This window comes from Bufo bufo, chromosome 6 (genome assembly GCF_905171765.1).
Source record: "Bufo bufo chromosome 6, aBufBuf1.1, whole genome shotgun sequence".
Classification (NCBI taxonomy): Eukaryota; Metazoa; Chordata; class Amphibia; order Anura; family Bufonidae; genus Bufo; species Bufo bufo.
Window position 1 is genome coordinate 416,081,228 of NC_053394.1, and position 25,632 is coordinate 416,106,859.

Genomic DNA, 25,632 nt, shown 5'->3' on the forward strand with positions numbered 1-25,632 from the left:
TTTGGCCTAGGCGCCATCAATGGCATCCTGCTGCGCATGCGCTTTCCATTTACTCCTGATAACGTCCCGAACCGATGTAAACACGCAGGTCTCTACACTTAAAGGGGTCCTCGGAATACGGACACCATATTGTATATTCTTCTCAAAATTCTGTGCCGGAAAAAAATATTCACTTCCTCTTAATTCATATACAATTAACTGTAAGAATTGATAGTCGTAGATATTTCCTTTTTACAGACATGCTGAGAAAGAGAAACCTTCATTTAGGCCAGATGGCCGCCTACTTTTTAAAGGGGGTTTCTGGATGCCTAATACTGATGTTTTATCCTCAGGATAGGTCATTAATATTTACTTGACAGGGGTCAAACACCCGGCACCCACAGATCAGCTGCTTGAGGAGGCCACGGTGCTCCGTTGAGCGATGCAGCTTACCTAGCACAGCGCCGCCCATTGGATTGTGGCCGCGCTTGGTACTGCAGCTCAGCCCCATTCACTTGAATTGAACCGAGCTGCGCCTATGCCACGTGACATCACAGGACTAGGAAGAGGCCTAAGCATGCACGAGAGCGCAGTGGCCTCTTAAAACATATCAGGGGGTGCAGCAATTCTGCAACCCCTTTAATCTCTGAATCCATCTGGCCTCATACCTGGAGCAATTTCTGGTCTAAGTTCCCCTTCCGGGGGGAAGTCAATGACAGTAGACAAACGCTCCAAAAAGGAATCCAAGTTGCCATTAGGTACCAGAAGAAAATGTCTCGAGATTGATGTATCCTCCTCTGTGTTGACTGAGCTAACGTGTCTCGATATTCTTCTCTGTCCCACATTTGGGGCAATCACGGCTCGCCACATAAACGTAACCTGTCCAATCAGATCATGCCTATTGCCACAGGATTTAGGAATTCCTTTTTCTTCTGTAAGGAAAGGCCTTCTACACGGGCAGATTATCAGGAACAGTCATCTGTATGAACGCCCGTTCCTAATAATTGCCCGATGTAAATGTGCCACCGATCACCCGAATGCAAAAAACACTGGTAACGTGGCTCCCATCATTTCTCCTCAGCAGATCTTCCTTTGTAAACAGGGATGTGCTGCCCAGAAACAAAGAATCTGTACGAGCGATACGGCCCTCATACAGCAGAGGATTGCTGCATGTAAATGCTGCTCTCACCTCCACCAACGAGCATCCATTCCCGGTAATTTCCAGGTAGCCGGCCCATGTAAAGGAGCCTTTAAAACTGCAATGTCCACAGGGGTGTGACCCCATTGAGCTCGATCATAGCCAAGTCTCAACCTTGCCGTGTGTGTGCAGGTGACTCTTCTACATTCTGTCCTCTTTGTTATATCTGGTTGTTGCCCGGAGACTACTTTTATGTCGACGTCCTCTAAAAATCTGCCAGTGTTTTCTGCAAGGGGTCAGCTCATCGGGGACATTGATGGCGTACCACTAGGATATGCCAACAACGTCAGATAGGTGGGGGTATCACACCCGCTCCTATCTAGAGAACGGGGCCACTGAACTGCAAGAGAGCACACTGAGCATGCATGGGGTGCTCTCCATTCATCACTATGCTTGGCGAGCATGCGCGACCAGCAGTAAATGGAGAGGGTACTGCGCAAGCGCTGCCACCTCTCCAGTCACGGCTAGGGGACTGCTGGAAATAGCAGAGCCAGCCGCGCTGGACCCATGTGAGGCACAGGGCTGGTTCTAGCTTTGTTAATAGGGTATTGTCATGTAACATATGATGTCTTATTTTTATTTTTTACCTCAATCATCGCATAGCCCCTTTAGGGTCCATTCACACGTCCGTATGTGTTTTGCGGATCCGCAAAACACGGACAGCGGCAATGTGCATTCCTCATAGAAAATGCCTTTTCTTGTCCGCAATTGCAGAACGGATGCGGACCCATTTTGCGGACGTGTGAATGGACCCTTAAGATATGTATTTTGCAGTCTGCAAACCGCGGATCCGTAAAATCCGGATGACGGCTGTGTGTATCCCACAATATCCGTGGGTCAACATACCTATTCTTGTCTGCAAAAAGGACAAGAATAAGACATCATTTATTTTTTGTGTGGGATGGACATGCTAATGTGGACAAGGCTCGGTGTGCTGTCTGCATTTTTTGTCGCCCCATTGAAAAGAATGGTCCCGCATCCAATCCGCAAAAATATGCTGAAAAAAATACAGGCGAGCGCAAATTGTTGTGGCTTTTGAGGGGGTTTCAGCCTCACTCGCCACTTTTCGATAAAGCATGGAGTGAGCAGTGTGGGGTCAGGCATAGCTGGCTCGGCACAGGAAACTGGCGTAGATTCTACCCGTAATCCATACCAGCTGCCTTGCTGGTGCACAGGCACACGAATATTATTAGGTGAAGCACGCCATGCCAGAGGGGTATAGATCAAGACCATCATGTAAAACGCCAGCCCCCCCTTTGTGTTTCTATTCCTCATCACTTTGAGATTTCTGCTTGCTGTCAGTGAATGCAGACATTCTGGTTTACATTCTGCGGCTTTACAACTGTTGTCTGGTATTAGAAAGTGCACGCCTTTTGGTGCTGTATCTTTTATTGAAGCTCCACTAATTTGAATAGAGTAGAGCTGCAGTACTAGACGCCGCCTGTGGACAAGCGTGGCGCTGCTTCTGTGCGATTAAAAAGCCCCTTTATCTAATCCTAGGTCGTGTCATTTTGCTCATGTTTTATGACACATCAATGTGATTTGCATTGTTTCCTCCCACCATTATTAACACTGAGAAGAATCAGATCTGTATATTATCCTCCATCGCCCGGCCTTGTAGCGCCTGCGCTCAGTGAATTATATTAATACTTAATTAGCTCGGACTCATTAAAAGGAAGCGGGTCCTGACCCGGAGGAGCTAACCATCTCTGCAGTCTCTGCTTTGTCAGGCTGCTGGCATGTTCTTCTCCCCCAGCGTGTGTCTAGACGCCGATAAGGTAATGTGCTGGTATAAGCAGGACTGTGGGTGCCAAGTGCCAAGTAAGACGGATCCGGCGGAGACCTTGATGATGGTGAAAGACGTTACAGAATTACTGGGAGCAAAGACTGCTAACAAAGAGGGCTTTAATGAACACTCCAGGCAAAGCCTAGGGGCAGAGCATGACACAAGGATTCTCAGTTTGGCAAATATGTGTCACGATCTGCCCCCTTAAGCTGTGCCCAAGGTTTAACAGGTTTTAATTGATTCAGAGTTACATCCTGTATTATACTCCAGAGCTGCACTTACTATTCTGCTGGTGCAGTCACTGTGTACATACATTACATTACTTATCCTGTACTGATCCTGAGTTATATCCTGTATTATTCTCCAGAGCTGCACTCACTATTCTGCTGGTGCAGTCACTGTGTACATACATTACTTATCCTGTACCGATCCTGAGTTACATCCTGTATTATACTGCAGAGCTGCACTCACTATTCTGCTGGTGCAGTCACTGTGCACATACATTACATTACTTATCCTGTACTGATCCTGAGTTACATCCTGTATTATACTCCAGAGCTGCACTTACTATTCTGCTGGTGCAGTCACTGTGTACATACATTACATTACTTATCCTGTACTGATCCTGAGTTATATCCTGTATTATTCTCCAGAGCTGCACTCACTATTCTGCTGGTGCAGTCACTGTGCACATACATTACATTACTTATCCTGTACTGATCCTGAGTTACACCCTGTATTATACTCCAGAGCTGCACTCACTATTCTGCTGGCGGAGTCACTGTGTACATACATTACTTATCCTGTACTGATCCTGAGTTACATCCTGTATTATACTGCAGAGCTGCACTCACTATTCTGCTGGTGCAGTCACTGTGTACATACATTACATTACTTTTCCTGTACTGATCCCGAGTTACATCCTGTATTATACTGCAGAGCTGCACTCACTATTCTGCTGGTGCAGTCACTGTGTACATACATTACATTACTTATCCTGTACTGATCCCGAGTTACATCCTGTATTATACTGCAGAGCTGCACTCACTATTCTGCTGGTGCAGTCACTGTGTACATACATTACTTATCCTGTACTGATCCTGAGTTACATTCTGTATTATACTACAGAGCGGCACTTGCTATTCTGCTGGTGGAGTCACTGTGTACATACATTACATTACTTATCCTGTACTGATCCTGAGTTATATCCTGTATTATTCTCCAGAGCTGCACTCACTATTCTGCTGGTGCAGTCACTGTGCACATACATTACATTACTTATCCTGTACTGATCCTGAGTTACATCCTGTATTATACTGCAGAGCTGCACTCACTATTCTGCTGGTGCAGTCACTGTGTACATACATTACATTACTTATCCTGTACTGATCCCGAGTTACATCCTGTATTATACTGCAGAGCTGCACTCACTATTCTGCTGGTGCAGTCACTGTGTACATACATTACATTACTTATCCTGTACTGATCCCGAGTTACATCCTGTATTATACTGCAGAGCTGCACTCACTATTCTGCTGGTGCAGTCACTGTGTACATACATTATTTATTCTGTACTGATCCGGAGTTACATTCTGTATTATACTACAGAGCGGCACTTGCTATTCTGCTGGTGGAGTCACTGTGTACATACATTACATTACTTATCCTGTACTGATCCTGAGTTATATCCTGTATTGTACTCCAGAGCTGCACTCACTATTCTGCTGGTGGAGTCACTGTGTACATACATTACTTATCCTGTACCGATCCCGAGTTACATCCTGTATTATACTCCAGAGCTGCACTCACTATTCTGCTGGTGCAGTCACTGTGTACATACATTACATTACTTATCCTGTATGATCCTGAGTTACATCCTGTATTATACCCCAGAGCTGCACTCACTATTCTGCTGGTTGTCATGAAAAATGTCAACAAGCTTGCTGACACACCCATGTAGAATACAGAGGGCATTACTGTGGGCAATTGATGAGCACTTCTCCCCAGTGACATATAATGCATAGATATGCTGGAGATAGACATTAGATGGCATTTTTACAGTGGGTGTAGTGTGTGCCCATGAGGCAAAGGTTCACAACTGTAAGCTCCATTGGACCACATCGCGTATCCTTAAATTAGCATTGTTTTTTATTCTAAAGAAACTTTGCCAGTCAAAAGCTTAAGGGGATATAGGCAGAAAGCAAACACACTGGGCAGACAGACACACTGATGCAGGTGGAATTTTTGATTATTTAAAGTCACCACAAGGGGGCACCAGTACAAACAAGGCAATAAAGGGTATGAAAACGAATAAAAGCCTGCTGCTATATTCATGGGTGGGGGCCATGTAGGCCTCGTCTGCATACACTTCTACCCCAGGGGAAGTATAAAGGTGTTGCTATATCAGGGCATATGGACTTGATAGAGGGAGCCAGAATGGAGAACTGTTCCAAAGAATAAGTGCCATGTAATACCACATTTGGCCTGCAGGAGTGATTAGATGATCGCCAGGAAGTCCACCTTTAGAAAAGGGGATGCCTTTAAGTCAATAAGGTCATGGGGACAGTCACAGAAGAGAAGGGATTGATGAAAGCAGGGGCAAAATAACCCATAGCCAATCAAAATAGGAAAGTGATGACAGCAGCAGGAGAGGAGTGTGCTGATCTTGCAGGAGGAAATGACCTGTCCCCTCATCTGATTGGCTGAGGATGGAGTATGACATGAGGAAAGGAATGGAGACAAGGGCGAGATCTCCACCAGACACGGCACACAGCAGAGTCTTCAGCCGCACCGAGTACTTCACAGCAATAGTATGTTGATTTTGTAGGAAGCAGTGACCAATCACAATGAGGTCAGTAGAGACAGTGTTAGGATGTGGGCAGAGGCCATTGAGAGTAGGCAAAGTATTGTCCACGGCAGCAGAGGGTTGCGAAGTCCACCGGAAAGCTGAACAAACAGCGGAGTTACATATCCTCTCATAAAACACATGATATATGCTCCAGCTGTATGATACACCAATACCTCGCCTGAGCCCTGCTGAGAGAAACAAAAATGATCTGCACAACAGGAAAGGGTTACCTGCGGGGGGCCTGGAACTGATAAGATTTTGCAAGAAATGACCCTTCTTCTTGTGTCCTCCAAGCTTCTGCTGCCTTCAGTCGGTGGCTGACAACCACCACCAGCCAGGTACCTGTCATAGGGCTGCTATTACTGTCACCCAGAGGGGTCTTTGATATCCCAGCACAAAATGTCACCAACCACCTCAGTCCTCAGAGGGGTGGGGTGGAGGGTGGGGGTTTTGTGGAAAAGGTTAAATCACGCCAGTATGCAATCATAAAATGTCATACTGATCACCTCTTCATATATTACTTTTATCTAGTATTTATTCTCCGTTACAACCTGTGTAACACTGAAAAGCTGAATTTACAATTCTGCATCCTCCAGAGCTGAAATCTTCCGTCATTCCCTGCTTTGTATTCAGTTTTTTTTGTCTTCTTTACACGGGGCACTGTATAGTAAGTAGATTTGGGAAAGATAAGTACTCTCTGTATTATAGAGGGTGAGCCGAGCTGTTAGAGGAGTGTCTGACAACAGGCTTGCTGACTGTTTCCAATAAGAAACAGTGGAATTGTGAATGCAGCTCGACTAGATTGCGAGACTTCAGAGCTGTAATCTTGTCCAGTGATTTGTATTCGGGAATGTGTCATCTTTATACCAGACACTGTACAGTAATCGTATTTAGGAAAGAGACCTACTCCCTTGTATTGTAGAAAGTGAGCCAAGCTCTTAGGGGGGTGTCTGACAACAGGCTTGCTGACTGTTTCCACTAAGAACCAGCAGAATAGTGAGTGCAGCTCATGACTAGATTGCAATGAATGTACACTATCGTACCCCGATTATGAATATATGGACTGTAGGTGGTGTTCAAGGGCAGATCTACTGTAAGGGGGAGGGGCACCATTTTATATGGGATGTACACAGGTATATAAATAAGCACCGCCTCCCTTCCTCCAATTATAATGTATAATCTAATAAAAGCAAAAAAAAAAAAAATCAGCCTGGGCTGTGTCATGCGTTAACCCCTCATGGCCTGGCCCCAACTGATGGGATTAATCTCTGCAGCAGTGTAAAAGGGAGTTATGATGTGGCTGCTGCTGCGTGGCTGCACTGTCACGTCCCCTGCACGCCCCCTGATCCCAGCGCTTCACGGTCTGCTCTGGGATTATACACACAATCCTCACGCTAAGCCATAGGAGAGAGCAAAATCTAATCAAAGAGATTCGTGGGCCCAAACCAGCACCCCTGCTGTGCAGAGAGATGGAGGCGTTGGCATCCGGGGGGGGGGGGGGGGGGGGGGGGCAGCGCACACAAGAGCCCCTGTCCGCCTCACAGCATGGCTTATACTCGATTCGACCGAAGGGGGCGCTCTTCTGAAACAATTTAATAGTCATTATTACCATGGTGTGTAGGTGCCCGTCCGGTCTGCGCTACCTTTCAAAAAGTGAGGGACAACCAATATGGCTGCCCTCACAAAAGTTGCCACCCAGCTTTCCCAGTGACTCTATGCTGTGGGGCATAGATATTCTATGTCCTCCTCCATCATATGCTGCCCTCAGAGCTGCTTTAAGTTATCTTCTCCTAGGAAAGATGGGTGACAAATAGCATGCATAATTGCCAACACTCTGGGGAGTTGGCAAGTTTCCCAGGTTTCGCACGGAGAGCTGCTTTCTGTCGGACGTGGTGCTTGGACACTGAGAAAGGGGCGGCGTGCCCTAGAATAGAGGGCAGCGTGGCACACTGAAGGGGGTGGGGTCTGTCAAAAAAAAAGGCTGGGCAATGGCCAAAAAACTTCCAGCTTTGACCCCTTCTCTCCCAGAGAGGGCAAGCAAGATAACATGGTTCCAACACCCCCCCCCCCCCCCCTTCTTCCCTGCACATTGCTGTAAAAGTTGGCTTACTGGGTGACAACCTCTTTGGGGACAGTCATATTGGTTGTCACCCAGCTTTCCAAGTGTACTTTTACACCGCCTGGTAATATGCAAGTTTGACAGCAGTGCTCCTCCTTTCGGTCATTTTTTTTGGGGAAAGCTGAGTGACTACCAACCTGGCCCTCATCACGCCGACTACATCCCCCAATACCTGCCTGGGGACTTGGAAAAGCTGGGTGACAACCACTGCGGGAGTTATAATTGCAGCCATATTGTTTACCACACAGCTTTCTGTATTTGGATATGCAGTTTGGTAAATATCTCTGTTTGCTGTCAGTGAAGGAAAACACCATTGGTTGCACTTCTACTCTGAAAACCTGTCTTGACCTAGTCACGCTCCTACAGGGGCACCGCTTGTCGCAGCGAGGCCTCTCTTGTAATGACCCATGCAGCTGTAAGACAAGGGTGAGGATAGGTTTCCAGGCTATCTGTAGACAAATGTATTTGTTCCCTGACAGCAAGCAGATATCTCAAAGAAGAGGGTCTGTGTACGGCTTACACAGCTGCACTGGTACAGTGTAATTAGTTCGGGACCTGTGTAAGCAGGACCAGCACAAGGCAAACATTCAGATGCGAAAACTATGATCAGCGATCGGATTATATGCCACTAAATTCAATGTTTGGAATACCCCTTTAAGCTTTAAAGGGGGATTCCAACCATTGATTTATTGGTGGTGAACATATGTCTGTCGAGAAAAATGGCCGATGGCGGCCAAAAAAAGAGATGAGCGTGCAGGCCAACCGGATCATAGCTCCCCTGTTCTCTTAATAGGTGGAGGTCCCTGAGCTGCAAACCCCACCTATTAGACAGTGGTCGGAATACCCCTTAATTAAATACAAATGGAATTCCCTTTAAATGCACCCCCCAGCATTGCTGAGGACAGACCCCAGCACAGTATGTGTCAGGGCAGCACCATACATCTCACCAGCACAGGAGGCCTGACACGGTGGCGGTCCACGTGACGCAACAGGAACCGGTTTTCTTGGTTTCGGTGTCTTCTTCCTTCTTGCAGCAGCAGAAGCAGACGAGATAGATGGTGACAAACAGCAGATTGAGGAAAGCACAGACGCCGATGACCAGTGCCCAGAACAGCAGCGACTGCGGGAAGCAAAGAGGGAAACATTAATACATCCATCCAATGTGGCCATACCCATGTCTGAGAGCCTGAGGCTGCACTACTGATGACAACATACCACAAAATACATCAGTGTCCCTACATAGATACGCCACTATTCAGGCCCAGTAACATGTAGATATTGATGTGGATGGTCTCCATGAAATAGTGACCTGACGGAAATCAGGAGGGGAAATGACGTCATCAGAATCTCTCAGTAGTGCAGCGTCAGCCAAGTGATCATATCTCAGGATAGAAGATGGTAAAAACTGATTTTTTTTTTTTCATTTTTAATGTACACTAGGCTAGGGCTTGTCCATCACCATCATTTGCAGACAGTCTTCAATAAAATTCTCTTATTTTGTGTCTACAGCTCCTATGCAGTTCTATGAGTCTCCGTGGTAACAGACTACAACCAGACCCAGTGTAGTCTGATGCTGTAGTCATAGTCCCATCTGTCCCTTAATGTATATGACTTGCTCCCTTCTCTCTGTCTTCTGCTTCTTCCTAATACAGAGTAAGACTGCAATATCTGACTACACAAGGCTTCTTTGTAGTCTGTTACCATGGAAACAAACACAAAATGATAGTTTTTCAAACATACAAATTCTAAAGTTGCTTCATTATTCATTTAAGACGCATTTGAACAATTTAAAAAAAATGCTGATTGTGAAGGTGGACATATTTTTTAATAATGTCTTAACTGGATGTAATTGTCACAAACTCTCAGCTGTGAAACTATTAGGGTCCACTCACACGTCCGTAGAACGGGTCCGGATCCATTCCGCAACGTTACGGAAACGATCCAGACCCATTCATTTTCAATGGGGACGGAAGAGATGCAGACAGAACACAGTGGGCTGTCCGCATCCGCATTTCTGGTGCACGGCCCCGATCTTCCGGTCCGTGGCTCCCAAAGAAAAAATAGGCATTTCTATAGGGGTGCCGGCCCGGTGTATTGCGGATCCGCAATACACAACGCACGTGTGAATGGACCCTAAGGCTGGGTTCACACGAGCGTGTCCGGATTAGTCCCGGATGCGTCCCGGTGTGTTGCGGCAAACCCGCGCGAGTAGGAAAGCAATTGCAGTCAGTTTTGACTGCGATTGCGTTCCGATGTTCAGTTTTTATCGTGCGTGTGCAATGTGTTTTGCACGCGCGTGATAAAAAACCGACTGTGGTACCCAGATCCGAACTTCTTCACAGAAGTTCAGGTTTGGGTTCGGTGTTGTGTAGATGTTATTATTTTCCCTTATAACATGGTTATAAGGGAAAATAATAGCATTCTGAAAACAGAATGCTTAGTAAGTGATCAGTTGAGGGTTAAAAAAAATAAAAAAAATTAACTCACCTTCTCCGTTTGTTCGCTTAAGTCCCGGTCTCTTCTTTACTTCTCAAAAGATGAACTATGGGCTAAAGGACCTTTGGTGACGTCAGATCACATGCTCCAATCACATGGTCCATCACCGCGGTGATGGACCCTGTGATTGGAGCATGTGATCTGACGTCACCAAAGGTCCTTTAGCCCATAGTTCATCTTTTTAAAGAACTAAAGACCGGGAGAACTACGCGAACAAGAGGACAAGGTGAGTTAATTTTTTTTATTTTTTTTAACCCTCAATTGATCACCTACTAAGCATTCTGTATTCAGAATGCTATTATTTTCCCTTATAACCATGTTATAAGGGAAAATAATACAGTGTATAGACAGTCACCTAGCAACCGTGCGTGAAAATCGCACCGCATCCGCACTTGCTTGCGGATGCATGCGATTTTCACGCAACCCCATTCACTTCTATGGGGCCTGCGTTGCGTGAAAAACGCAGAATATAGAGCATGCTGCGATTTTCACGCAACGCATAAGTGATGCGTGAAAATCATCGCTCATCTGAACAGCCCCATTGAAATGAATGGGTCCAGATTCAGTGCGGGTGCAATGCATTCACCTACCGCATTGCACCCGCGCGGAAATCTCGCCCGTGTGAACGCAGCCTAAGTCTCTGTTCACATCACTTGGATATAAATATATAGCAGAAGCCAAAATGTTGTGCCAGGTCCAAAGTACAATGGATCGCAGATGTTAAGGGGTATTCCCATCTGGAAATGTATAGCTTATCATAGGATATGTCATAAATGTCCAACAGGTGTGAGTGCCACCTCCAGGACCCGCTCCTATCTCAAGAAAAGGGCCCCAGTGTGAACAGACAGCATGCTGCACAGGAGTAACTTTCTACATTCACTGCTATGGGACTTCCCGAAAATATGAGAGTGCAGGCTTGGCTGATCTATTATTTTGTGTGTTTCCATGGTAACAGACTACAAACATACAAAGCAACCCTGCGTAGTCTGATCCTGCAGTCTTACTCCCTTCTATCTGTCCCTTACTTTTTTTCGTAATATACTGCAAGAGACAGATGGAAGAGGGTTTGACTACAGCATCTGACTACACTAGGTTTGGTAGTTGTCTGTTACCATAGAGACGCATACATGCTATACCCTAGTGTACACAAAAAAATATATATATATATGTTTTTAATATCTTCTATCCAGATGTATGACCAAAGCCTGAGGATCCTGCACAAAGTGTGTACAGAGCCTGAGTCAATAAGGTTAAACAAATCCCTCCTCTATGGCATCACATCCTTCATGCATCCAGTAAATAGAAACCATGACACCAGCATCCTTTAAAAGCCATGTACACCGTTGGGGGCAATTTATTTATTATTATTATTATTATTGCATTGTATTCAGGGCTGATTTGATTTAAATCACTAGTCAGTAAGGCTTGATTTAAATCATAGTTTTCTACATAAAGACTAATTCTTGCTGGTATAGCTTATAATATGCAAGTAGATGAAGATTTTTAGAATAAGAACTTTTCATATTAGGTTGATTCTGCATTCATAGGTTTGTAGAAGTTAGGATTAAGGTCTTTTTCTCAACTTTGTTCATGTTAGAACATTTTTGCTGTGAAGAAGAGGCATGTGATCTCTGCTGAGTCAAATTCAGTTTTGAGAACTGGAAAAGTAAACCAAGCCTCTGTGATAATATCTTGTAGGCAGAGAAACTGCCCAATAATCTCACAAAAACCTCTGGAAGAGCATGACATTGTGAATGGATTAATGGAAATTATTTACCCAAAAAATTTAACATATACAGCCTTATTCTACATAATTAAAAAACTAATCTTTATTTTATGATGGAATAACCTTTGGATGGTAATATATTTTCCTCAAAAAGCATTTTATATTAAAAAAAAATCCGATTTAAATCTAAAAAATTTGATTTGTTTGATTATTTTTTTTTTTTAAATCATTGATTTGTTCCATGGATCAATATAGCAGGAGTACAGGTTGGACTTGATGGACTTTTTATCCACCCTGATTGTATTCATTTTGAGCTAATAATCATTATTTCAATTGGTCTTTATTAAAAAAAAATTTAGCCCCTTTCTCTGTACAGCCTTGAGATTCTTCCCTAGCAGCATTTGTCGTTTTCACTGTTACATCAGGCAGCTGAGCTGAGGGCTCCTTATCTCTGACTTCCTAAACACTCATTAGGCCCCTTTCACACGGGCGAGTATTCCGCGCAGATGCGATGCGTGAGGTGAACGCATTGCACCCACACTGAATACCGACCCATTCATTTCTATGGAGCTGTTCACATGAGCGGTGATTTTCACACATCACTTGTGCGTTGCGTGAAAATCGCAGCATGCTCTATATTCTGCGTTTTTCACGCAACGCAGGCCCCATAGAAGTGAATGGGGTTGCGTAAAAAAAAGCAAGCATCCGCAAGCAAGTGCGGATGCGGTGCGATTTTCACGCACGGTTGCTAGGAGACGATCGGGATGGAGACCCGATCATTATTTTCCCTTATAACATGGTTATAAGGGAAAATAATAGCATTCTGAATACAAAATGCATAGTAAAACAGCGCTGGAGGGGTAAAAAAAAAAAAAAAAAAAAAAAAAAAAAAAAAAGTAACTCACCTTAGTCCACTTGATCGCGTAGCCCGGCATCTCCTTCTGTCTCCTTTGTTGAATAGGACCTGTGGTGAACATTCATTATAGGTCAAGGACCTTTGATGACGTCACTCCGGTCATCACATGGTATGTCACATGATCTTTTACCATGGTGATTCACCATAGTAAAAGATCATGTGACGTACCATGTGATGACCGGAGTGACGTCATCAAAGGTCCTTGACCTATAATGAATGCTCACCACAGGTCCTATTCAACAAAGGAGACAGAAGGAGATGCCGGGCTACGCGATCAAGTGGACTAAGGTGAGTTACTTTTTTTTTTTTTTTTTTACCCCTCCAGCGCTGTTTTACTATGCATTTTGTATTCAGAATGCTATTATTTTCCCTTATAACCATGTTATAAGGGAAAATAATACAATCTACAGAACACCGATCCCAAGCCCGAACTTCTGTGAAGAAGTTCGGGTTTGGCTACCAAACATGCGCGATTTTTCTCACGCGAGTGCAAAACGCATTACAATGTTTTGCACTCGCGCGGAAAAATCGCGGGTGTTCCCGCAACCACCCGCACATTTTCCCGCAACGCGCATGTGAAACCAGCCTTATAGCTCAATTCTTATCTTACTGATAAGAAATATAGCTTAAATAAGTGTTTATGACCTTTAGTAATTTAGATATAAGGGTAATTGAACGTATGATTCTTACAGCTAGACAGTTAACTGTTTGTGACAGAACGGCTCAATATTTTGAATAAAGACCAATAAAAGAAATTATTTTTTAGCCCAAAAGGAGTAAAATGCAATCATAAAAAAAATGCCCTTGAAAGTGTACATAGCTTTTAAAGGGGCTGTGTCAACTGAGACACTGCTGTCATATTGCTAGGATGTTAGATAGGTGCAGGTCGTAGAGGCAGGACCTGCCCCTACCTCCAGAACGGGACCCCCGAAGTGAGCAGAGAATGCCTGCTCGTATGCAGCCACCCTCCATTCATTTTTATGGGACTGCCAAAAATAGGCTCTAGGCCCTCTCCAGCGTTCCCATAGAAGTGAATAGAGCGGTAGCTGCGCTTGAGCGATGCTCTTTCCCTTCATTCCTATGGGACTGCCGAAAAGAGCTCAGCGCACTCGCTTGGCTATTTTGGTAACTACCTTCGAAATTAATGGAAAGCACCCTGCCCATGCGATGCGCTCCCCTTCACTTTCAGGGGCCCTTTTTCAAAGATAGGTGCAAGTCTCAGGGGTCTCCAGCGACATGCCATCAAAGACCCACATGAAACAAACTCTTTAACAGTCCTCGAATCGGTCCATGAAAGGGGCATGGCGTAAGCCCCTGCAAAAGTGGCCATTCAGGGGGGCGTTCCTAGGCGGTCTGAGAGGTGGGACTTAAATGCCTCGAACTTAATTATTTACATATTGGTAAGTATACTCCAGTGTCAACAGGGCCTTATATCGGTGGGTTATTCAGCCTCAGCAATGTTTCTATTCACTGAAAGCAAGAAAAGAACTCCAAATCTGATAAGGCATTGAAACACTCTGGGCCAGATTGCTGAGACAGTGGTTGCAAATGGCAACCAATCACAGTGCAGCTTTCATTTTCCAACAGCAGAGTATGAAATGAAAGCTGCGCTGTGATTGGTTGCAACAGGCAACACATTCACTTTCTCTTTTAGGCTACTTTCACAAATGCGTTGCTGGATTCCGGCAATCTGGATGCAAACGGATATCATTTGCAGACGGATCCGAATGTGGATCCGTCTCACAAATGGATTGCAATACTGGATCCGTCTCTCCGGTTGTCATCTGGAAAAATGGATCCGGTATTTAGATTTTTCACATCTTTAAAGGTCTGGACATGCGCAGACCGCAAAACCGGATTCGTTTTTCCGGAACACTTGGCGCCGTATCCAGCATTAATGCATTTTAATGTAAAATAATGCCGGCAAGTGTTCCGGAATTTTGAACGGAGAAAATACCGCGGCTGTATTTTCTCCGTCCAAAAACCGTACAGTGACTTAACTGAAGACATCCTGATGCATCCTGAACAGATTGCTCTCCATTCAGAATGCATTAGGATAAAACTGATCAGTTCTTTTCCGTTATAGAGCCCCTGGGACGGAACTCAATACTGGAAAAGTTTAACGCAAGTGTGAAAGTACCTTTAGACAGTTCCATGAATGTACCCCTAAGTGTATTAGAATGTACCCCTAAGTGTATTAGAAAATCACATCTTTGCTAGGGGGGTAAATTTAGGCAGCAATCTAAAAATACAACCCGCCAGGCAAAGGATTCTGGGACTTTTTTTTTTTGCAGTAGTGTGACTGCCTTAAAGTGCACATAAATAACGCCGCCTGCCATTAATCGCATCCCGTGTTGCTCATCTTTTGTGCTCTGGGATTTTGTGTAGGATTTGGTCCTGTGACCTCGTTCCGATCCCCTCCCCCCCTCCCCCTCGTGACATGAAATATCCAAACCGTGTGATGTCTGTGGGAATCAGGAGGAAGGCGGAGGATACGGGGGGGGATACATATAGACCTTTATGTTCTGGGAGAATGTCCGCCCGCCTCCTGCTTCCTTTTTTCCCATTGCTTCCTCTATTCTGCTCCTAATAGAAAATGCAGCTTGTCTCTCGTTTCAATCAGGAACCCCCCCTCCGAGATGTAAAGAGACGGACGGGCAGATAATGGGCACATCAAAGCGCCCGGCCCTCAGGGTGCAGCCCCGTGACCTTCCTCCTAGTCTACAATGGGAAGACATGGGATAGGCAATTAAAGAGACAGCATCCTGGGACGTGGCGCTGCGGTGGCAGCAAAAAAAGTAAGGAAAGAGAGAACAGAGAAAAGAAACAGGGACAAAACTGTGATAAAAAGTGACAGAAACATCAAATATATAGAGACAGAATAAAAATTTCCCTCACAGAACATCTATTTCTACCATGGAAGCTGAAAAACATGGTTTAAAAGGGGCGGGGGTTTTCCAATCCCATACTGCCCCTTTAAGAAGTAGTCGCTACCAGTGACAATTGGAACTCCCCCGTTACAGCTTCTGTAGTATTTTAGGGAACTGTCTTATAAGCACTCGCCTAATATAGTCCCAGTGGGAAATTCCTCAGAATGAAGGGTGGGCGTGCACCCCGGTTATGTTGGGGGCAACCAAGATAATAATGTGTAAAAGGGAATTCTTTGTCATGCAATTCCTCACTCCACACATAAAGGTGGCTGCAGAGAAGGGTCCCCGGTCCCCCCATCTGTCGCCCATATGTTACATAGAATACTAGATGTGACCTCAGCGCTGATCTCCCTTTATTTCCTGTTTTCTCCCTGTCATTACGGGGCTGCTCTTCCCGTCCTCCTAATCCAGCGCTTGTCCTAATGGGTGCAGCATCCGCTCACTGGCAAATCACAACTAGATCCCCCCCACTCCTTAGACTTCAAAGAAGAAATAAACAGGTAAAGACACTAAATAATCATAAAGAACTAAATACTGTAATAAATGTAAGAGTAAACTATGATACACTATACTACAGATTATATCAGACCCCATATTCCACACTACACCATATCAGACACCATATTCTATACCACATCATATCAGACCCCATATTCTATACCACATCATATCAGACACCAAATTCTAATCTATACTATATGATATCATGCACCATATTCGAATTATACTACATGATATCAGGCACCATATTCTAATCTATACTATATGATATCATGCACCATATTCTACACTACATCATATCAGGCACCATATTCTATACCACATTATATCAGATACCATATTCTAAGTCTATACTATATCATATCAGACCCCATATTCCACACTACACCATATCCTATACCACATCATATCAGACCCCATATTCTATACCACATTATATCAGATACCATATTCTAAGTCTATACTATATCATATCAGGCACCATATTCTAATCTATACTATATGATATCATGCATCATATTCTACACTACATCATATCAGGCACCATATTCTATACCACATCATATCAGAAACCATATCTACACTGCTCAAAAAAATAAAGGGAACACTTAACCAACACAATGTAACTCCAAGTCAATCACTTCAGTGAAATCAAACTGTCCACTTAGGAAGCAACACTGAGTGACAATCAATTTCACATGCTGTTGTGCAAATGGGATAGACAACAGGTGGAAATTATAGGCAATTAGCAAGACACCCCCAATAAAGGAGTGGTTCTGCAGGTGGTGACCACAGATCACTTCTCAGTTCCTATGCTTCCTGGCTGATGTTTTGGTCACTTTTGAATGCTGGCGGTGCTTTCACTCTAGTGGTAGCATGAGACGGAGTCTACAACCCACACAAGTGGCTCAGGTAGTGCAGCTTATCCAGGATGGCACATCAATGCGAGCTGTGGCAAGAAGGTTTGCTGTGTCTGTCAGCGTAGTGTCCAGAGCATGGAGGCGCTACCAGGAGACAGGCCAGTACATCAGGAGACGTGGAGGAGGTCGTAGGAGGGCAACAACCCAGCAGCAGGACCGCTACCTCCGCCTTTGTGCAAGGAGGAACAGGAGGAGCACTGCTAGAGCCCTGCAAAATGACCTCCAGCAGGCCACAAATGTGCATGTGTCTGCTCAAACGGTCAGAAACAGACTCCATGAGGGTGATATGAGGGCCCGACGTCCACAGGTGGGGGTTGGGCTTACAGCCCAACACTGTGCAGGACGTTTGGCATTTGCCAGAGAACACCAAGATTGGCAAATTCGCCACTGGCGCCCTGTGCTCTTCACAGATGAAAGCAGGTTCACACTGAGCACATGTGACAGACGTGACAGAGTCTCGAGGCGCCGTGGAGAACGTTCTGCTGCCTGCAACATCCTCCAGCATGACCGGTTTGGCATTGGGTCAGTAATGGTGTGGGGTGGCATTTCTTTGGAGGGCCGCACAGCCCTCCATGTGCTCGCCAGAGGTAGCCTGGCTGCCATTAGGTACCGAGATGAGATCCTCAGACCCCTTGTGAGACCATATGCTGGTGCGGTTGGCCCTGGGTTCCTCCTAATGCAAGACAATGCTAGACCTCATGTGGCTGGAGTGTGTCAGCAGTTCCTGCAAGACGAAGGCATTGATGCTATGGACTGGCCCGCCCGTTCCCCAGACCTGAATCCAATTGAGCACATCTGGGACATCATGTCTCGCTCTATCCACCAACGTCACGTTGCACCACAGACTGTCCAGGAGTTGGTAGATGCTTTAGTCCAGGTCTGGGAGGAGATCCCTCAGGAGACCGTCCGCCACCTCATCAGGAGCATGCACAGGCGTTGTAGGGAGGTCATACAGGCACGTGGAGGCCACACACACTACTGAGCCTCATTTTGACTTGTTTTAAGGACATTACATCAAAGTTGGATCAGCCTGTAGTGTGTTTTTCCACTTTAATTTTGAGTGTGACTCCAAATCCAGACCTCCATGGGTTGAAAAATTTGATTTCCATTTTTTTTTTGTGCGATTTTGTTGTCAGCATATTCAACTATGTAAAGAACAAAGTATTTCAGAAGAATATTTAATTAATTCAGATCTAGGATGTGTTATTTTTGTGTTCGCTTTATTTTTTTGAGCAGTGTATATCATATCAGACACCATATTCTAATCTATACTATATGATATCAGGCACCATATTCTACTATACTATATGATTTTAGGCACCATATTCTACAATACATATCAGGCACCATATTGTATACTATATCATATCAGACACCAATTATCAACACTGAATTATTAGGGGTACAAATAGGGTGATCTGTCACAAAAACCGGGATTGTCGAACAGTGTGTTGTCTTCCTGGCGCTCAAGTTCGACACATCGCGGATTGGGTTGACAGATTACTCGGAAGGGCTGGAGAAGATCCAGCGGTCATGGTCTATATCGGAACCAATGACAAAGTTAGAGGTAGGTGGAGCGTTCTTAAAAATGATTTTACGGATTTAGGTCACAAAGGTAGTGTTTTCCGAAATACTACCTGTACCTTGAGCCACACAAAAAAGGCAGCGGGAGATTAGAGAGGTAGGTGTAGGAAGGAGGGGTTTGGGTTCCTGGAGAACTGGGCCGACTTCTCTATCGGCTACAGGCTCTATCGTAGGGACGGGCTGCACCTCAATGGGGAAGGGGCAGCTGTGCTGGGGGGAGGGTAATTACGTTATAGGATGGGAAGATAGGAGTGCAGATAGAGACCGGGGGCGATGTAATGGGACTGGGGGAGGAATGGACGGAGGAACTAGAACAGTTCAGAAGGAAAGGTGTAGGGTAAAAAATATACATAAACCTCTTAAATGTATGTGTACTAATGCCAGAAGCCTGACTAATAAAACTGGGGGACTGGAATTAGTGATGTGTGAGGAGGACTATGACATAGTGGGAATAACTGAGCCATGGCTGGATGATAGCTATGACAGTGGGAATAACTGAGCCATGGCTGGATGATAGCTATGACAGTGGGAATAACTGAGCCATGGCTGGATGATAGCTATGACAGTGGGAATAACTGAGCCATGGCTGGATGATAGCTATGACAGTGGGAATAACTGAGCCATGGCTGGATGATAGCTATGACAGTGGGAATAACTGAGCCATGGCTGGATGATAGCTATGACAGTGGGAATAACTGAGCCATGGCTGGATGATAGCTATGACAGTGGGAATAACTGAGCCATGGCTGGATGATAGCTATGACAGTGGGAATAACAGACATGGCTGGATGATAGCTATGACAGTGGGAATAACTGAGCCATGGCTGGATGATGGCTATGACAGTGGGAATAACTGAGCCATGGCTGGATGATGGCTATGACAGTGGGAATAACTGAGCCATGGCTGGATGATAGCTATGACAGTGGGAATAACTGAGCCATGGCTGGATGATGGCTATGACAGTGGGAATAACTGAGCCATGGCTGGATGATAGCTATGACAGTGGGAATAACTGAGCCATGGCTGGATGATAGCTATGACAGTGGGAATAACTGAGCCATGGCTGGATGATAGCTATGACAGTGGGAATAACTGAGCCATGGCTGGATGATAGCTATGACAGTGGGAATAACTGAGCCATGGCTGGATGATAGCTATGACAGTGGGAATAACTGAGCCATGGCTGGATGATGGCTATGACAGTGGGAATAACTGAGCCATGGCTGGATGATAGCTATGACAGTGGGAATAACTGAGCCATGGCTGGATGATGGCTATGACAGTGGGAATAACTGAGCCATGGCTGGATGATGGCTATGACAGTGGGAATAACTGAGCCATGGCTGGATGATAGCTATGACTGGGCGGTTAATGTACAAGGTTACAGTCTGTTTAGAAAGGATCGTCAAAACCGGAGAGGGAGAGGGGGAGGGGTCTGCCTTTATATAAAGTCCTGTCTAAAGCCCACACTCCGTGAAGATATAAGTGAGGGACATGAACATGTGGAGTCACTGTGGGTAGAGATACATGGAGCTAAAAACAACAATAAATTACTAATAGGAGTTTACTATAAACCACCGAATATACCAGAGTCCACAGAAAATCTACTACTAAACGAGATAGACAAGGCGGCAAATCATAATGAGGTGGTTATTATGGGGGACTTCAACTACCCAGATATAGACTGGGAAACTGAAACTTGTATATCTCATAAAGGAAACAGGTTCTTGGCAATAACCAAAGACAATTACCTCTCCCAACTGGTCCAGGACCCGACTAGAGGGACGGCCATACTGGACTTAGTATTAACCAATAGACCTGACAGAACAACAGACGTTCAGGTTGGGGGACACCTGGAAAATAGTGACCATTAAGTAATAACCTTCCAATTATCATTCAAAAGAAGATTTCTTCAGGGAGGAACACAATAACAAATATACCAGACTTCAAAAAAGCTAAATTTAGCCAACTAAGAGAGGCCGTAGGCCTAACTAAATGGGATAAAGTCCTCACAAATAAATATACAGCCACAAAATGGGACATCTTAAAATCTAATTGTGAGAGGTACATACCGTATGGTAATAAAAGGTTAAGGAACAAGAAGAAACCAATGTGGATAAATATAAATGTAAAGAAGGCAATAAATTACAAAAAGTATTTAAATCACTAAAACAGGAGGATAGCGAGGAAGCACTGAAAGACAATAAAAAGGAAAAAAAATTAATATGTAAAAAACAAATAATAGCAGCCAAACTAGAGACCAAGAGATTAATTGCCAAAGAGAGCAAAACTAACCCTAAAATGTTCTTCAATTATATAAATGGTAAAATGTATAAATCTAAAGGTGTCGGCCCTTTACAGAGTGATGAGGGGGGAGTTGCAGAGAGCGATGATGAGAAAGAAAAGCTATTAAATATTTTTTTCTCCACTGTATTCACTGAGGGAAAAAAATAAACTGTCAGATGAAATGCTGAATGTAAAAGTAAATTCCCCATTAAAAGTGCCCTGTCTGACCCAGGAAGAAGTACAGCGGCGTCTTTAAAAGATTAAAATAGACAAATTGCCGGGACCAGATGGCATACACCCCCGTATCCTAAGAGAATTAAGTAATGTCATAGCCAGAGTCTTATTTCTGATATTTAAGGACTCTATACTGACAGGGAATGTTCCACAGGATTGGCACATAGCAAATGTGGTGCCAATATTTAAAAAGGGTCCAAAAACAGAGCCCGGAAACTATAGGCCGGTAAGTTTAACATCTGTCGTGGGTAAACAGTTTGAAGGCTTTCTAAGAGATGCTATCTTGGAGTACCTAAATGAAAATAAGCAAATAACATCATATCAGCATGGCTTCATGAGGGATCGGTCATGTCAAGCTAATTTAATCAGTTTCTATGAGGAGGTAAGTTCTAGACTTGACAGCGGCGAATCAATGGATGTCGTATATCTGGACTTCTCCAAAGCATTTGACACTGTACCACATAAAAGGTTAGTATATAAAATGAGAATGCTCGAACTGGGAGAAAACGTCTGTATGTGGGTAAGTAACTGGCTCAATGATAGAAAACAGAGGGTGGTTATTAACGGTACACACTCAGATTGGGTCACTGTCACTAATGGAGTACCTCAGGGGTCAGTATTGGGCCCTATTCTCTTCAATATATTTATTAATGATCTTGTAGAAGGCTTGCACAGTAAAGTATCAATTTTCGCAGATTACACTAAACTGTGTAAAGTAATTGACACGGAAGAGGACAGTATACTGTATATATACTACAGAGGGATCTGGATAGATTGGAGGCTTGGGCAGATAAGTGGCAGATGAGGTTTAACACTGATAAATGTAAGGTTATGCACATGGGAAGGAAAAATGCAAGTCACCCGTACATACTAACTGGTAAAACAATCGGTAACACTGACATGGAAAAGGATCTAGGAATTTTAATAAACAGCAAACTAAGCAGCAAAAACCAGTGTCAGGCAGCTGCTGCCAAGGCCAATAAGATAATGGGTTGCATCAAAAGGGGCATAGATGCCCGTGATGAGAACATAGTCCTGCCACTTTACAAATCACTAGTCAGACCACACATGGAGTACTGTGTACAGTTCTGGGCTCCAGTGAACAAGGCAGACATAGCAGAGCTGGAGAGGGTCCAGAGGAGGGCAACTACAGTAATAACTGGAAAAAAAGACGACTGAGGGGAGATTTAATTACTATGTATAAATATATCAGGGGTCAGTACAGAGATCTCTCCCATCATCTATTACTTCCCAGGACTGTGACTGTGACGAGGGGACATCCTCTGCGTCTGGAGGAAAGAAGGTTTGTACACAAACATAGAAGAGGATTCTTTACGGTAAGAGCAGTGAGACTATGGAGCTCTCTGCCTGAGGAGGTGGTGATGGTGAGTACAATAAAAGAGAGGCCAAGAGGGGCCTGGACGTATTTCTGGAGTGTAATAATATTACAGGATAAAGCTACTAGAGAGGGGTCGTTATTTTGATTGCCCGATTGGAGTCGGGAAGGAATTTTTTCCCCTTAAGTGGGGAAAATTGGCTTCTGCCTCACAGGTTTTTTTTGCCTTCCTCTGGATCAACTTGCAGGATAACAGGCCGAACTGGATGGACAAATGTATTTTTTCGGGCCTTATAAACTATGTTACTATGTTACCATATTCTACACCACATCATATCAGACACCATATTCTGTACTACATCATATCAGATGCCCTTTAAGGGACCTATTCAACAATGTGCCCTCTGAACTGCCTCCTTGCTGGCCGATTCCCATTTATGGTGTAGGGGCAGCCTTAGACCTCATGCACACGACCGTTGTGTGTTTTGCGGTCCACAAATTGCGGATCCGCAACACAGATGGCGTCCGTGTGCGTTCCGCAATTTGCGGAACGGCACAGACAGCCATTGATATAACTGCCTATTCTTGTCCACAAAATGGACAAGAATAGGACAGGTTATATTTTTTTTTGCGGACCATGGAACGGAGCAACGGATGCAAACAGAGCACGGAGTGCTGTCCGCATCTTTTGCAGCCCCATTGACGTGAATGGGTCCACATCCAAGCCCGGATGCGGACTAAAAACAACGGTCGTGTGCATGAGGCCTTAAGCTGGAGAATCACTGTTGCAGCCCAACTCTGCTACAACTAGAACAGCAGAGTGAGACTTAGTATTGTGTATAAATAGCTCACTAAACTCAAATTGACCTCACATTAGTAATTCATCGCCTCTGTTGGGAAACTGACCTGTGTGAGGACCTTCAGTGCATAATGACCCTCTCTTACCCATGAATGACCTCTGTGGAGTCTAATTGGTCTCTTAAAGCGTTCTACAAAGCACATGGAGAGAGTTCATGAAATCATGCAGCCACCAGCCATGCTGGGAGATCCAGATTAATGAGCAGTACCATATGGAATTGCATTGGATGCTGCATCTAAAAAAGCAGACCTGCAGGGTGAAGCATGGGGGACAGAACGTCAGCCTAAGCCTCTGATGAGACAGAAGATTGCGCTACATAAAAAAAAAAAAAAAAAAAAATCAGTTCTCTATTCACAGACATCCTGCCGGGCTTGTGGGCATACCTCTGAAAAGACAGAAAGTTCCTGCTTTCTACTCACTCACCTCTTGGTGGAACTTTGCATATACAAAGAAACCGATCTAAATAAGCAGAACTGTAGTGTAAAGCATAGAGGCGGAAAAAACCTAGCTCGGTACAGGAGAATGCTGTATTTGCAGCAATCTGCTCTCCAGGAATGGACATCTTGCTGGGTCTGTGTTTATATGCAAAACAGATTTAAAAACAAAAAAGACAGAGTTGGAGTATAAAGCATAGGGGAGGAAAAGACCAACAGCCTGAGCCTCTGATGACAGTTTTCCATGCACTAGTTTCATGCCAGACATGTGCTTTTACACATCGAATAAACTAAAGAAGCAGAGTTACAGTGTAAAGCATGGGGGTAAAGCAGCAGCCTGTCTTTCATGAGACAGAAAGTTGCTCCAGTTGCATAAATCTTCTCATCATGCATTGACTTCCTGATAGGCTCGCCATAGCAACCAATCTGAAGAGGAAACGCTGCAGTGTAAAGCATGGAGGAGGGAAAGGTTCCTATGGCAGTGCCTCGTTGTCACAGGCAGATTACTGAATATTACTTCAGAGCGGATGACTTTAGGTAAAGCACCTGACGAGGCATAACCCGTCTACATGATACGGCCCCTCCACCATCACCCGCTGCCTCGGATCCGATGGACTGATGAATATTAATTCCCACATTCCCTCTCCACTCATTAGGACCCATTACAGGAGCTGAGCTGGTCATCCGGCACATTACTCCTCCATTACCTGGGGGGGGGGGGGGTGTTAACAATGCTGCTACTTTAACACTTTATGTGCCAAGTACTGCAGATATTGCAGCAGCACGGGACAGATTCAGTAGTCAGGGAAAGCTGGGTGGCAGTCTATATATAGATTAATAAAACACTCCCTATTATGAATTTCAGGACCCCCTGGGCATGACCGGACCACAAGGGGCACAGCCAAAAATTGTAGCTTGGAAGATTTGACAGTATGTACATGGTAAGCTTGCTCTGAGGTTGCCATGGTAGTCTCCATAGGCACACACTCCAAACTTCCTGTCATGTGACTGCCACAAAAATGTGTTCATAGCAGTGTGTCTGGTAAGGTTACCATGGCAACCCCAGAGCAAACATCATATACATGACGGCAGAAGGGACACGATCAGGACAGGCAAAAAAAGAGACGTGTTTTACAGTGCCAATAATTAAAAGCTACAAGTAGTGAAATAAGAAAACAAGAAAACAAAATGTGAGAGAAAGAGGGAGAGCGGTAGAGAAAGAAAGCACGGGAGAGAGACAAAGAAAGGGAGCAGCTGATAGAGGTGGAGGGAGGGAGGGAGGGAGGGAGGGAGAGGGAGAGGGAGAGAGAGAGAGAGAGAGGGAGAGAGGGAGAGATAGACAGACAGACAGAGGGTCAGAGAGAGAGAGAGAGAGATACAGACAGACAGAGGGTCAGAGAGAGAGAGAGAGAGAGAGATACAGACAGACAGAGGGTCAGAGAGAGAGAGAGAGAGAGAGAGAGAGAGAGAGAGAGAGAG

The 25,632-nt window shown here is 44.7% G+C and overlaps 1 protein-coding gene across 1 annotated transcript in view; it reads right to left on the minus strand.

Moving 5' to 3' along the window:
• Window positions 1-25,632, minus strand: part of TTYH2 (tweety family member 2) — a 70,771-nt gene that overhangs the window by 39,288 nt on the left and 5,851 nt on the right. Inside the window, exon 2 of the mRNA XM_040437151.1 lies at window positions 8,878-9,050. Coding sequence (XP_040293085.1) covers window positions 8,878-9,050 — 173 coding nt within the window. The remainder of the gene's footprint in view (window positions 1-8,877; window positions 9,051-25,632) is intronic.